The 13996-nt window shown below is 38.0% G+C and overlaps 1 protein-coding gene across 1 annotated transcript; it reads left to right on the top strand.

Moving 5' to 3' along the window:
• The first annotated feature begins 375 nt into the window (after positions 1–375).
• LOC139744223 (adenosine 5'-monophosphoramidase HINT3-like) lies at positions 376–8318 on the top strand. The gene is made up of 5 exons (XM_071654665.1): positions 376–520; positions 1584–1701; positions 5913–5979; positions 6722–6848; positions 8193–8318. Exons 1-5 carry the CDS (start codon positions 392–394, stop codon positions 8301–8303), a joined length of 552 nt encoding a protein of 183 aa, XP_071510766.1. The 5' UTR covers positions 376–391; the 3' UTR covers positions 8304–8318.
• Positions 8319–13996: the final 5678 nt, after the last annotated feature.

Below are 13996 nucleotides of genomic sequence, written 5' to 3' on the forward strand. Positions count from 1 at the left end.
AGAGCCTCTTTTCTCAGTTCACACTTTTCCTGAGTTTGTGCTTTCTTTCCAATATTTAGATAGGATAGGAGAGTCCATTTGATTTGAGTTATACATCATTTTAAAGTTTAAAGTCTACTCTTTCAGAATATGATCTTAACTGAAAATTCATGTCTGGCGACTTTTTGTTTGTTTTGAGGTGCAGGGTCACATATACACTGTAGGTCTAAAATGTACATAATATAGATGATCTACTTTGAATAAAAGTAGTTTAATCAAGGAGATAGTTCCTTGCTTGAAAAGACTTCAGTTTTAGCTAGCAATATTAAAGTAGCATGACTGTCTGATCATTTGACATTGCAGCTAGCTGGCGGCAGCTAACGTGAAAGAGACTGGTTTAAACCAATTGGACATGGAGGATTTGGATAGTGCATTACACACAGACTTCCTGTCTACTCTTGGAGAACCTGTATTCAAGGATGGCTGCATATTTTGCAAGATAGCGCAGGGTAAAGAGCCAAGAACAAATATTCTATTTCAGGTGAGAATAAACTCTTACAATTGTACGTGTATCATATATACTCAACGTTAACACGGCCTCGACCTCGGGTTCTGTCAATGAAAAATTTCCATACATGCATCTTGTGACCATATGATTTTAATATGTCTCCCCCACTAATTTTGCCATGTAGTAGTTGTACCATGGTACCAGATTACAACTCTGCTCACTGTACTGTATGTATGCCATATATTTCGCGAGTCTAAATTTTCGCGAATCGGGAATTCCGGACAATTTCGCGAGTGGTTATATTCGCAATCGTGGAGTCCTGTACTGAACAGAGAAACGTACACGCAAACAGGATGTAAGTCACATTTACATCGGGATCAGAGTCAATATTTTCGGGTGTCTTTAATTTTGCGAATAGCACCTGACGCGTGAAATTCATGAAAATAAAAACCTTGCGAAATATTTGGCATATAACTAACAGTAACCTAACCCTACCCATCCCTTATTGTTAATAGTTGAAATGCATGGATGCTCTCATGTACAGTACATGCACATTTGGCGACAGTGTGCATGCATGAGTATTTATATAAAGCTAACAATATGGTATACAGACCAAGGGTAGTCATAGACCACATGTATGTACCTACCCGTTATAGAGTGGTGATATGACAGAATAAATTGGGAGGGGATAGGTAGGGGACATACAATAATGTGAAGGAAGTCTTTCAAGTGAAAGGATGAAAGATCAGCTCACAATTGTACATGTATGCTACCTTTCCTCTCATTTGACAGTGACTTGTGTTTAGTTTGTTTGGTGCAAATGGGACATGCTCGTCCATGTTAGTACGCAAAAGTTGACAAAGTGTGCACAGTAGAGAGTCTGTAGATTTCTAATAGGTCTGTACTTATACTAGATATTTGTTTTGTGTATACTAGAATTTAACTTGATAACTGTTCTGTGTAGCCCACAATCTACCCTCCCATTCATTATTATTATGTTACATTAAATACCATTACCAATGCTCTGATTCTCATTATTCTATATTATTGCATGGAAACTGGCGTACTATTCTAATGTTTCTTTGCATTGCTGTAGAATGAAGCTGTGACAGTTTTTCATGATATACGACCAGCAACCAAGGAGCATCTCCTCATCATTCCCAAGTCACACCATGGTCCCGTCAAGTCTCTATCTGCAACAGATCTCCCTCTCAGTAAGTGGATTCAGGTCTTCACAGTAGTGCTGTCCATATAAAGCTTGATGTACTTCTGATGTACTTTAGTAATACTGGTATGTCTTCAGGGATGAGAGTTAGGCCACCAAAAAAAAAAAGAAAAAAAAAGAAAAAAAGAAAACTTGATAGAAGATCTAAATCTTCCAACTTTATTTTGTCATATTTCACATATATGTGGATTGATGGCATTACAGTCAAACCTGCCTAAAGCGGCCACCCAAGGGAGACCAAAAAAGTGGCTGTTGTAGACAGGTGGCTGCCATAGACAGGGTCATTAACATGGCTTTTCTCTTGGGGGGCATTGTGTATAGTGGTTGCATAGGCAGGTGGTCGCTATTGACAGGTTTGACTGTAACTGGAGCTTTATCTGACAAAGATTCCTACATAAAACCATTCTGACCTTAAAAACATTGCAGCTTTGTTTGAAAGTGGCAAAGACATTGTTCCAACCTCAACCATTCTGTTACCTGCAGACCTATTAAAATCAGCCTTATATTGTGCAATAAGTAATCTAGGGAGGCAAAGTACTAGAGACATTTAAAATTTTTCACTTTTTGTATCACAATTACAGTGTACTTGTATATATACATGTATATATATTTTTTTTTCCTAGTGGGAAAACTAGGCAGTGTGAACATCTGAGACAGAGACATGTGAGGAGTATGTCATTCAAAGTTAGCAGCTACAGACATGGGTGTGTGTGTTTGTGTATGGATTAGTATGTGTTGAGGGACTGACCAACCCAGGTGCAGTGATTCTGGGGACAAAATCCCTGTTGAAGGTCTTGAGGTCTTGATACATATGTAGTGTGTTTGTAACCTACAGGTACAATGCATTTCAGATTTTATGTCTAATATTTGTTTTTTAATTGCGTGTGTGTGTGTGTGTGTGTGTGATTTGTTTAAATGGTGTAATGATTGTGTGTGTGTGTGTGTGCATGTAGTTCCCGTAATTCATTCTGCCCTATGGCGAAAGGAAGCAAGTGACATTTTTATGAATATTGACTTTTTTTTTATTGATTTGGCATATTTGAGACATGCTCTATTTAACTGAAAAATCCCAAAGTTACAATTTTGGCCCATTTCTGAGATATTTGGGTGGCAAAAGGAAGCAAGTGCACAAAATTGCATGAAAAAAATTGGCAAAAGGAAGCAAGTAACTGCAAACTAAATTGACCAATCACAATCCACCACTCCTACTGCTCAGGCCCTCCTAATGCTTCAGCAGCCAATCGTCGTGAACAGCAATTACATGCACATTCACAGTGATCAGTGCACTGATATAGTGGATCAGTGACACAATGCATGCATGATATGTATTCTTCATTAAACATCATAAAAACATGCTGTAATTTCCAAAATATATCAATATAAACGTATTTCTTTAATAAGTTGAAAAATCACAATTTCAGAATGTCACGGTTACCTCATAGCAATGACGGTTGCCATGGTAACAACTGTTTTAAAAAGAAAATAACAATATTTTCATGAAAAGCATTTATGAAAACATGAAAAGATCGCGTAGCATAGGGGGCCAAGATTGGGTAGCATAGGGGGCCTACATGTATATTCATTAGAAATTATTATATTCCACATACTAAGAATGTTGCAATAGGATTGGTCCAGAGCTGATCACGTGATGAAGCGTACAAGTGTAGTTTTGCCCATCACATCACCTGCGAAGAAAAGTTCGTTACACTCTATGTTGATAGTCCCTTTTGTTTCGCTGATCTCCACACAGTTCACACAGTCCTAACGCAAGATGAGTGCGCGCGAAATAAAAGTGCGTTGCACTGTGGACTATCATGTGACCTAGGTCACTTGATAGTACACAGTGCAACGCGCTTTCACTTCGGTGCCGCGCAGTGCGCGCAGCAAATTCATTGTTTTGTCATCTATGCGCACACGTAGCCTAAGGCAAGCCCTATTAAGGATACCTAAAAAAGACAGCTAAAACAGTTTCAGATGTGGAATAAAATGGGAATTTCTAGGACCTTAGATGTGGAATACAAGGCAAATAATCAACTTTTAGTTTCAGGCAATGAGACAAACTATCACTTCCTCGGCGATACCCTGAATGTGTACGCTATCTTTCCTCAGCTGCCCTTCAGAAAGATAGCTACATCCAGATCGCCTCGGAAGTGATAGTTTGTCCCATCACCTTCACCAACGTTGATTATTAGTTTACTATGATGATTATCAGCTTTTTGTTTACTACAACTGTATGTTCATCCCACATTATTATTGTTGCTATGGCAACTAACAACATGAGGAAAACTTTTTGTACAAAGAAAAGGTATTTCATTAAAAATGAAAGAAAGAATAAAATAAACAATAAATTTCTGTAGAGTTTAAATTTTTGTGCTCTTTCCTCTATTTTGGGAATGCTGAACAGGAATTCACCTGTTGAAATTTTTCTGAATTACTTCTTTGGCTTTTGCCATGGCAGCAAATTATTTTCTTTAAAAGATCATGTGTTCTTCTTTAATCATCATAAAAAACATGCTGTGAATGCCAAAATATGTCAATATAAACATATCTCTTTAATTGAATAAAAAAACAAATTTTCCTTATGATACAGTACGCTGTATGATTGTCACTTGCTTCCTTTTGCTAGATTTTTCATGTTTGCCACAAATCTATAATACTTTGGCAAAAGGAAGCAAGTTACATAATAATGAGTTTCAATGGGAATATCAAAATTCTTCGATTGTCATAAATGCATCACCATATGACTTGCATGAATACTGACAATATTTCTCATCACAAATTTATATAGAACTGCATACCAAAAAACACATTTTTTTCATTCGTAGCATTTGTACTCGATGTCACTTGCTTCCTTTTGCCAAAGTAGGGCAGCATTGTTCAGATAATGGTTTATAAACACTGCCATAGACGTGTCATTAAGGCATTTGAAAGCACAGTGTCATGGGCACATTTGTAGACCTTTGCAGCATTACCGAGTACTGTATGTATTAAAAAGCCTTGGATGATATACCATAAGTTTTGTTGTCCCCGCCGAACGAGTTCGAGCAGGGGACTATGAAACGGGCTCCGTACGTGTGTGTGTCCGTGTGTCCGTCCGTCCGTGTGTCCGTCCGTCCGTGTGTCCGTCCGTGTGTCCGTGTGTGCGTCCGTGTGTGATCAAAATCTTCAATTTGCTACTTCTCTGTCATTTATGAGCCAATTTTGATTCTGTTTGCTTTATATGATAGCACTACATGGGAGCTTTGAAACTTCTACACAGAATTTCAGTCGTGACCTTTGACCTTGACCTTTGACCTATATTGTACATTTTGCTACAAAATGCTACTCCTTCGCCATTTCTAACCCGATTTCGATTCCGTTTGCTTTATGTGATGGCACTAGGTGAGGGCTTCAAAACTTCTACACAGAATTTTGACCTTTGACTTCTTTGACCTTTGACCTTGATTTTTTGACCTATATTGTACATTTTGCTACAAAATGCTACTCCTTCGCCATTTCTAACCCGATTTCGATTCCGTTTGCTTTATGTGATGGCACTAGGTGAGGGCTTCAAAACTTCTACACAGAATTTTGACCTTTGACTTCTTTGACCTTTGACCTTGATTTTTGACCTATATTGTACATTTTGCTACGAAATGCTACTCCTTCGCCATTTTTAACCCGATTTCGATTCCGTTTGCTTTATATGATGGCACTAGTTGAGGGCTTCAAAACTTCTACACAGAATTTTGACCTTTGACTTCTTTGACCTTTGACCTTGATTTTTGACCTATATTGTACATTTTGCTACGAAATGCTACTCCTTCGCCATTTCTAACCCGATTTCGATTCCGTTTGCTTTATGTGATAGCACTAGGTGAGGGCTTCAAAACTTCTACACAGAATTTTGACCTTTGTCTTCGTTGACCTTTGACCTTGATTTTTGACCTATATTGTACATTGGCTACAAAATGCTACTCCTTCGCCATTTCTAACCCAATTTCGATTCCATTTGCTTTATGTGATGGCACTAGGTGAGGGCTTCAAAACTTCTACACAGAATTTTGACCTTTGACTTCTTTGACCTTTGACCTTGATTTTTTACCTATATTGCACATTTTGTTACAAAATGCTACTTCCGGCGGGGACATATGTTACGCACCGCGTAATTTCTACTTTTCCTTGTTTCTCTCTGTATTAAACTTGCCTTTCATGACAAAGTGGACTACCTCAGACAAGTTGGCAAGGCTGTCATCGAAGCAAGAGGTGGAATTCTGGAGGAATCCAGGTACATTGTATGCTAGCACAGAGTAATAACATTAGACTTTTGGTGTACTTCATGCAGGATGATAATTAACTCAAAAGATACGAGTTTATTACTGTCAAGAAGCAAGTATTTGAGCAGATTGTAGGCTCTTTGGCTTTCCAAAACTGTATGCTGTACAAACACAATCACATCATATTTCCTCTCCAACAAAGCAATCCTTACATTATATTATAAACAAATCCATTCCATCTGGTTTTCAGTTTCTCATAAAATTCCAGATCAATCAAATGCCATAGGGGAATATAAAAACAAACAAGCAAAACAAACACCTGCCCATCCACCCCCTCCCCCACAAAAAAAAAAAAGGAAAAGCAGGAAGTTTGCAAATTCCATTTTTCTTGCCAAATTTACTGTCTGCTGACATGACTGGAAAAAGAAAACAAATCAAAAAAGAGAGAGAAAAAAAAAACACCTCCAACAACAAAAAACATTGACTGGGCAAGTCAGAAAAATAGAAGAAGAAAGAACAGGACCAGTAAATTTCAGGTTCAGAAAAGTGAGTCATGGAAAAACTGAGCATCTGGTCTGTCTGCTGATCTGACAGGAACAGGCTGGACCAGTAGAAAAGTGGGTTTAGTGTTCAGCCCTGTATAGAAGCATTTCACTTGTAGACTCCAATTCCAATTAACATTGATTATAGAATGTATAAAGGATTTTCATAGAGAAGTCTACCAACTGAAACGTGTTTCTGTTCCTATTGCAGAGTTGGGTTTCATTGGCCTCCATTTTACAGTGTAGAACATCTACATCTGCATGTCATCTATCCAGAGAAACAAATGGGATTTCTTGCCCGTCTCATCTTCAAGCCAAACACATACTGGTTTGTGTCAGTGAGTATTGGTGAATTACATTCTAATATTCCCAAAATACAGTGGAGTCTCCAATTCACACTAAATGTTTAATAAATGTCACACAAATCTTGCAAGATTAGTATTACAACAAGTACGATTATTGTTTTGTGTAATACATGAAAAGAGTATTCTACTTCAGGTACAATGTATCATCACTAAGTTTGAGTTTTCTTTCTTGTTTTTTTTTTTGGTGTAGAAGTACAATTAGTTTGTACATTGTAGTTGGTATAGGAGCTTGAGATTTATCTAGATTTCTTTTGTATTTGTATTTTCATTATCAAAACGTGCTTTGCTTCATTAGAGTCATTTCTAAAGGGCTTTTACACTTGCAAATTTTTACTTAGTCCCGTACCAACAGTGGGGCTAAGGGGGGGGGGGGGGGGGGGGGCCTTAGCCCCACCGTTGGTACCGGACTTTCCTTAGCCCACTTTCTGTTTACACTTGTTTTTGCCAAAGTGGGCTAGCCCCACCGATAATCCCGTACTATCTGGCCCTGCAAAAAAACAGGGTTTGCACCGTAATTGCAGTGCTAACCCCGCAATTGCGTTGCCAAGCAAGCGAGTGTAAACAGAACGAAGAAATAATCCAGGGCTAAGCGACAGAGATGAAGTCCGAACCCCATTGACCAATCAGAAACGAGGTAATCAAGTGCTGCCGGTGCGTGCGTGTACTTGTACAGTGCACAGCGTAATCATGAATATTCATGTGGTTTGGAAAGTACGGGACTAAGAAATACGAGTGTAAAAAGGTCAGTTTTCTCTTTAGCCCAGGACAAGAGCATAGTACGGGATTTATTGGCGAGTGCAAAAAGCTGAAAAAATTGGTACGGGATTAACGATAGTCCTGGATCAGAAAAAGTACGGGGTTAAGAAACACAAGTGTAAAAAGGGCTTAACAGATGTCAAAGCTGAGCTGGTTTAGACTGCATTTGAAAACACTTTCTATGTTTTTATTTTGTAACCAGAGAACTCTTTCATTCTGTACAGTTATTTTGAAAACATGATACTGTACTACTTGTGTGTGTGTGTGTGTGTGTGTTTAAAGATTGGCAACAAAAATATCCGTCCATCATCCATTGTTTTCAGTTTTTGTGGTAACATGTTTAAACCTTTCCATATCAGGTGTGTGGCTCAATTGTAATGACGCCTTTACTTTTCAATAACTGATTTTTTTTTTTTAGTTCAGTGCAAGTGAGATTGACTGTATTCTTTGACTTCTATTAGAATACAGTGTATATGTGTTTAATCTCCCTAAGTTCACTCTCTTTCTCTTTCTCCCTCTCACACACACATCTCTCCCAACCCACCTTCTTATACATGTCAGTATGATTGGGCATTTGACTGGCTTCAGCGTAGAGACAGACCAAGACGAGAAAGCGTAAAGGAAGTATCAGAGGCAAGCAGTAGAGACAGTGGGACTGGGACACACATATGACTGTTCACAATCAAGCTTCTCTTTACAATTTATTGTAGTGGCTTTTGTCTTTCATTGATACTGGCAGTGCAATACCCACTTATCTCATGTTTGTTGCACTGTGATAGCGTTCATTTTGGTAAGCATTGTGTTTTAACAAAATGCTGCTGTCACTTGAAAGTTGTTCATCAGCAAACAGTCATTTCATGATACTGTTTGGTCATATTGTTGAACACAGACTATCTTGCATGAGTGTATTTGTCTGCTGTATATTTTAAATAACTTTGAAGGAGGAAAAGAGAAAGACCCATATTCAAGTAATACCTTACTTCTTGAACAAGAGATTGTTGGCCTTCCGTACAAATCTTGATGATTATGTGTCAGCCGCAATTTACAGATGGCATTTACACACAAGAGCCACCAGTTTGTACCTTCAAGGCTTTATCTGATACTGTTTGTTAAAACTGCACAAATGGCTGTGATACAAAATTGTGTATGTCTTTTATTCAAACTGACCAAGTTGCAACTTTCATTGAACTTCAACTCCTCTGCTGTTGATATATGTCAGGCTCTTGTGTTGATGTTTATTATTAGATTATATTTGTCAGTCAGCCTGAAATGAGTGTTAGGAAAACTGTTTAAGTTGTTGGTTTTAAAAACACTATTGGCTATTTATGTCAGTATTAAAGCAAAAACTAAACTAAGTTTGCACAGTGCTGCTGTCTGCGAGTGCTTTTGTTTTTGTTTTTTGCTTTAGTAGAAGAAAAAAGTATCATTTATGCATTGTTTAAAAAGTTATAAGCTGCGTTTACACCATGTTTCCGGCAACCACGACAACCCCGTTTCAGGCCACCGTGGAGAAAATGGGATGGACTTGAAACAACACAGTGATACGGGATTGTCAAATGTGACAGGCCGTGGTTGCCGTGGATGCGGTGTCAGGTTTTCAAACTGTCATGAAGTGATAAAACGGGAGGAATGCATGAAAATGGGGCAACAGGTGATAGCCGTAACAAAACTTGGAAGCTGCCCATAGCAGGACGTGACTAAAGATATTGATAGTCTAGCCTGACCAGACACAGTAAGAACAGCGTATGATAGCTAAATGTTCACTGGGGCGAGGACTGAATGAACAAGACTAGAGTGTGAAGGGGAAAAACAAGAGAATGTCTCATCTATCCATGGGACTCACCGTTCGGGCAAATGGGCTGCTGTGGCCGCCTAGAACATGGTGTAAAGGCAGTTTAATTTTGAGTTAAAAAAACTTCTCTCTTGTGTCCTACTTTAAACTCCTTTTACTCATGTACACATATCAGCAGCATTTGTGAAGACTTAATTCAGTACCTTTATGATAATTGTACGGTGTATCTCCAAAACTAACTTTACACCATGTAGGCCTATCGTATGAATATGTATATATAAAAAGAAATTGCACAAATGTTGTTATTCTGATCTTGTTAAAAAGAATAGTGTATAGCCTTATCTTTGTCCTTGGTCTTTCTGTCAATGTGTAAGCATGGATATCAGACTTAAAGATAAACAGCCCACCAATTCTTTTTCTATAGCACTTTTTTTTTTGGGGGGGGGGGGGGCTGGCCTTCGACAAGTGTATGAGGATCAAACCTGCTATTTATTTGTCAATGTATTTTTCTGCTGGGTGTTATTCCATTTTTGTTATTTGGTGTAATGATAGAAATGAATTGGAAACAATCCTTGGTCAGTGGTCAGGATTAATGAACTTCAAATGTATTCCAAATTTAAATGAAGGGCTATCTTCTCCTGGCAGATGTTGTTGTTAACAATGTAGTGAAAAATGGAGGCCTCCCAGTGGACTGCACAACAGTTGAATTGCTTCTGTCATCAAACACTATGAAATATACATTATTCCACATTCCTACATCTGTCTTGAAAGGTCTTTTGTTGTTCAAGTTGACATTTACAGATTTTAATTTAGATCAAAATGCATTGCAAAATCAATCACTTTGGTGAATAATGAAATGGTTGCAGGAAATCTTGTCTTGTTGCCCTGTTTTATCAGGTCTTGTGATTGCCAGTGTGATGCCATAGTTGTGCATTTAGAGTAAGCCAGAGTAGTCGGTATGTATTAACGACATGTACTTTGTGATGTTGACCCCTCATCCTCTGCAGAGTGGACTGAATAATGGTGTGTGTGTGTGTGTGTGTGTGTGTGTGTTTGTGTTTGTTCATGTGTGTATAAAGTAAATTGAAAATTAAAATTAATAATGAAGTTAGAATTATTTTTCTGTTTCTTCATGCCATCACTGCACTGTGCATGATAAAAAAGACAAAGTCTGTGTTTCTACCCTACTAGAGGTAATCAATTGTTAGTATACAAACGTGTACGTATGTACAGCTGTATTGCACAAGTATAAACTAAGCTGTGCATCATAATGGCAAAGATTAAATATGCACTGTTTCAATATGTTTTGCTGTTGTGCTGGGGTCTGATTTATCTCTAAATGAGGCAAAGACTTTTGTATTTTTAACTCATGCATTGCATAGCATTGTACATGTATTTTACAGTCATCCATTAAATCATAAAATGCAAAAACTGGTAGTTTTATAATAACATATCTGGACCGTACATAACAAAACCAACAAAATGTCACACACACTGATTTTGTGTGAGGACTCAAAACAGGTGATATGGTTCAATGTAGTCAATCGTGAGTTTTTCATGTTTTATGAAAGAGCAAGACCATCTTCATTATGATAAGGTGTCGGATCATAAAAAGAATGGGAAGTTTTGTTTTAGCATTTTTTTTATAGCATTTTTTTTTTTTTTTAAATACAGCCTTTTCCACCAGTCCTACACATAGACACACTTGTATTAGTTTGTTTGTATATGTGCATACAGTGCACTCTCGTTATAACGAACACGGTTATAACGAAATTCTGGTTAAAACATAATAATTCAGGCCGCAAGATTATCGGCTCTTTGTATTTTATTGTTTATTTGTTTGCTTATTACAAAATTTTGATACAATGAAAGAAAACTGCCAGTCCCGAGGACTTTAAGTTATAACGGGAGTCCACTGTACACATATATGCATTATACGTGATACATGCATGCACATCAACATATGCATATTTCTCTCTCTTTGGATTAATATGTGTTTTTCCCCCCTTTTGGTTTTTTCATAATTATTCATATCATTATCATTACTATTTTCAGTATCATCATTATTGTTACTGTTATTATTTTATAACTTTACCTTGATATGTTTGATAACTTGCATTTGTTGGTTGACTCTCCCTTTCATTTTGTTGCCCCTACTTGGTACACCCAGCAGTATACACCAGCGGTACACCAGGATAGAGCTCGCTGCTTGCTCAAAGCCCCCCCCCCCCCCCCCCACACACACACACATGCACACACACTCATGCTTTTGCTATTTCACTCTTCCTTTCTTTATCCCTCCCTTCTTCCTTTGATTTCTTGTTTGATGTTGCCTCCCTATTCATCCTTATCCTTCACAGGTTGCCCCCCATGGTCCTTGGGATCATCACTGCCCCTCCTCTGCCTTTTGTCTATCCACCCTCCTGCTTTAATCTTCTTGCTCCTTGCCCATGACCTCCAATCCTTCCCTTTTGTTTTCTTTCTTCTGTTCCCCTAGCCCTCCCCTTGATTGCTCTTGTTGTGTGTACAAATGTAATCCTTATGTGATTGCTTTCCCTGCTGTTTTTTATTTTGCCTCTGACAAAGATTGTGCTATAGGATCAAAAGCTCAGGCCCCTTTTGACTCCATTTTTCAGCTCACCCAAGCCAAAGGCACAAGTGAGCTATTGCGATCGCTCCTCGTCTGGCATCCGGCGTGCGTCGTGCATTGTAAGTTGTTCAAATGGGCTCCATGCCCCATCTGTGGGGCCCCCAGGGGGCCCAAACCCCCCAAAATTAAGGAATCTTTAAAACTCTTCTTCTCTAGAACCAAAAGTGATAGAGCTACTTTATATGAGTTAGTGCATTGATCACTGTAGTTTCAAGTTTGTTCAGGATGGAATCAGGGGTGCCCCCCCCCCCCCCCTTGGGACCCAGGGGAGGGGTCCTAATGGGGCCTAAAGTACACATTTTCATCTTTTTGAAAAACCCTGTGATTAATTTTTACCAAACTTAGCATGTAGCATTCCTAGGGAGATAGAATCTCAATTCCTTCTAATGGGCACCATGTCCCACCTGGGGTTCCCAGGGAGGCCCACCTCCTATATATAAAACCTATATATATGACTAGATTGTAGAGCTTATTTTCTCAGTAAATACTTTTCCAGAGTATATGTGTTTTTTCTTTTTTTTTTTCTTTTTTTTGCAATATTTGTATAGGTTAGTGGAGTCCAACTGAATTGGCCAATATGTCATTTTAAAGCTTGAAGTCTTTTCTTTCAGAATCTGTCCTTAACTAAAAATCCATGTCTGGCTACTTTTTTTTTGGTTTGCCCCCATTTGGTGCAGGGTCACATATAATTATGTACAGTATATGAAAATATTGGAAGCAGAGTGGACAGCCCCATTATGATGTGATATATAATATTGTGTGTTTGAATGGAGGTACCATCTTGCCTACAATGTATATGCCCTACTTGGGTCACCAAGAGTATAAATTAAATGAAAAGGTGCATTATTGTACAATATGAATATATAGAAGAACTGTCATACAGATGCACATGTTTTCAAAAACTCTTCACTTTTTGCTCACATTTTTCCAAATTCTTGCTGTTCTCCCCCTCCCCCACAATATAAATACACCTTTTGGAAGATATTCATGGATTTAACTTTGATTTATATGCATATGTTCATGTTGCTTAAATCATACACATGCACACATCACACACAAACACACTCAAACGAGTACACACACTCTCCCCCTCTCAATAAACATTAGTATAATTAGTAGAGAGAGAGAAATTATAGGACAAGTTCACTTTCATAGACATGTAGGTTGAGTGAATGCAGCAATATTAGTAGAACACATCAGTGAGAGTTTGAGGAAAATTCGACAATTCGTTTGAAAGTTATGAATTTTTAAAGTTTCTGCTCACTCAAGGCTGGATGAGAAGACTACTATAGCTTGTGATGTCACATGTGTACAACGATATAAAGAAAGAATAAAGAAAATTCAACATATTTTCACTTTTCTCGCATATAACAAAAGAACATTTGACTTCTCTCTTTCAGAAGGCAGGGGGAATGATATTACCCTTAACATATTATGTCAGTAACAATTCAAAGAAATGTGCACAGCTTTATTCAAAAAGTGAGGTTTTGTGAAATTTTCTTTTTATTTTCTTTATATCGTGCGCATATGACATCATATACTGTATAGTAGTCTTCTCATCCAGCAGTGACTGCGCAGATACTTCAAAAATTCATAACTTTTGAATGGATTGTCCGATTTCCCCCAAACTTTCACTGATTCGTTCTACTAATATTGTTGCATTCACACAATCCATATGTATATGAAGGTGGACTTGTTCTTTAAGAAAGATCTCCAGAGTGCATGAGAAAGGGAACTCCCTTGAACCACGTATTGATACACACTCTTTTGTTTAATACAAAACTGCCAAAACACTAAAGTATCTATGTGTGTGTGTGTGTGTGTGCATGTGTTTGTGTGTGTTGTGTGGGTGTTTGTTTGTGTAAAGAGTGAGATTGAGAGACAGAGAGATGGAGAGAGAAAGAGAGAGGAGAGGGGAACTTG

This window comes from Diadema antillarum, unplaced genomic scaffold, assembly GCF_040938485.1.
Source record: "Diadema antillarum isolate AM-2024a unplaced genomic scaffold, OU_Dant_1.0 seq00001147_RagTag, whole genome shotgun sequence".
Lineage (NCBI taxonomy): Eukaryota > Metazoa > Echinodermata > Echinoidea > Diadematoida > Diadematidae > Diadema > Diadema antillarum.

Bases quoted from the DNA above. Each gene is read 5' to 3' on its own strand.
- LOC139744223 (XM_071654665.1), top strand. From the start codon at position 392: ATGGAGGATTTGGATAGTGCATTACACACAGACTTCCTGTCTACTCTT. The intron at 5,980-6,721 runs GTACATTGTATG...TTCCTATTGCAG, and splicing joins GGAATTCTGGAGGAATCCAG to AGTTGGGTTTCATTGGCCTC. The intron at 6,849-8,192 runs GTGAGTATTGGT...TATACATGTCAG, and splicing joins ACACATACTGGTTTGTGTCA to TATGATTGGGCATTTGACTG.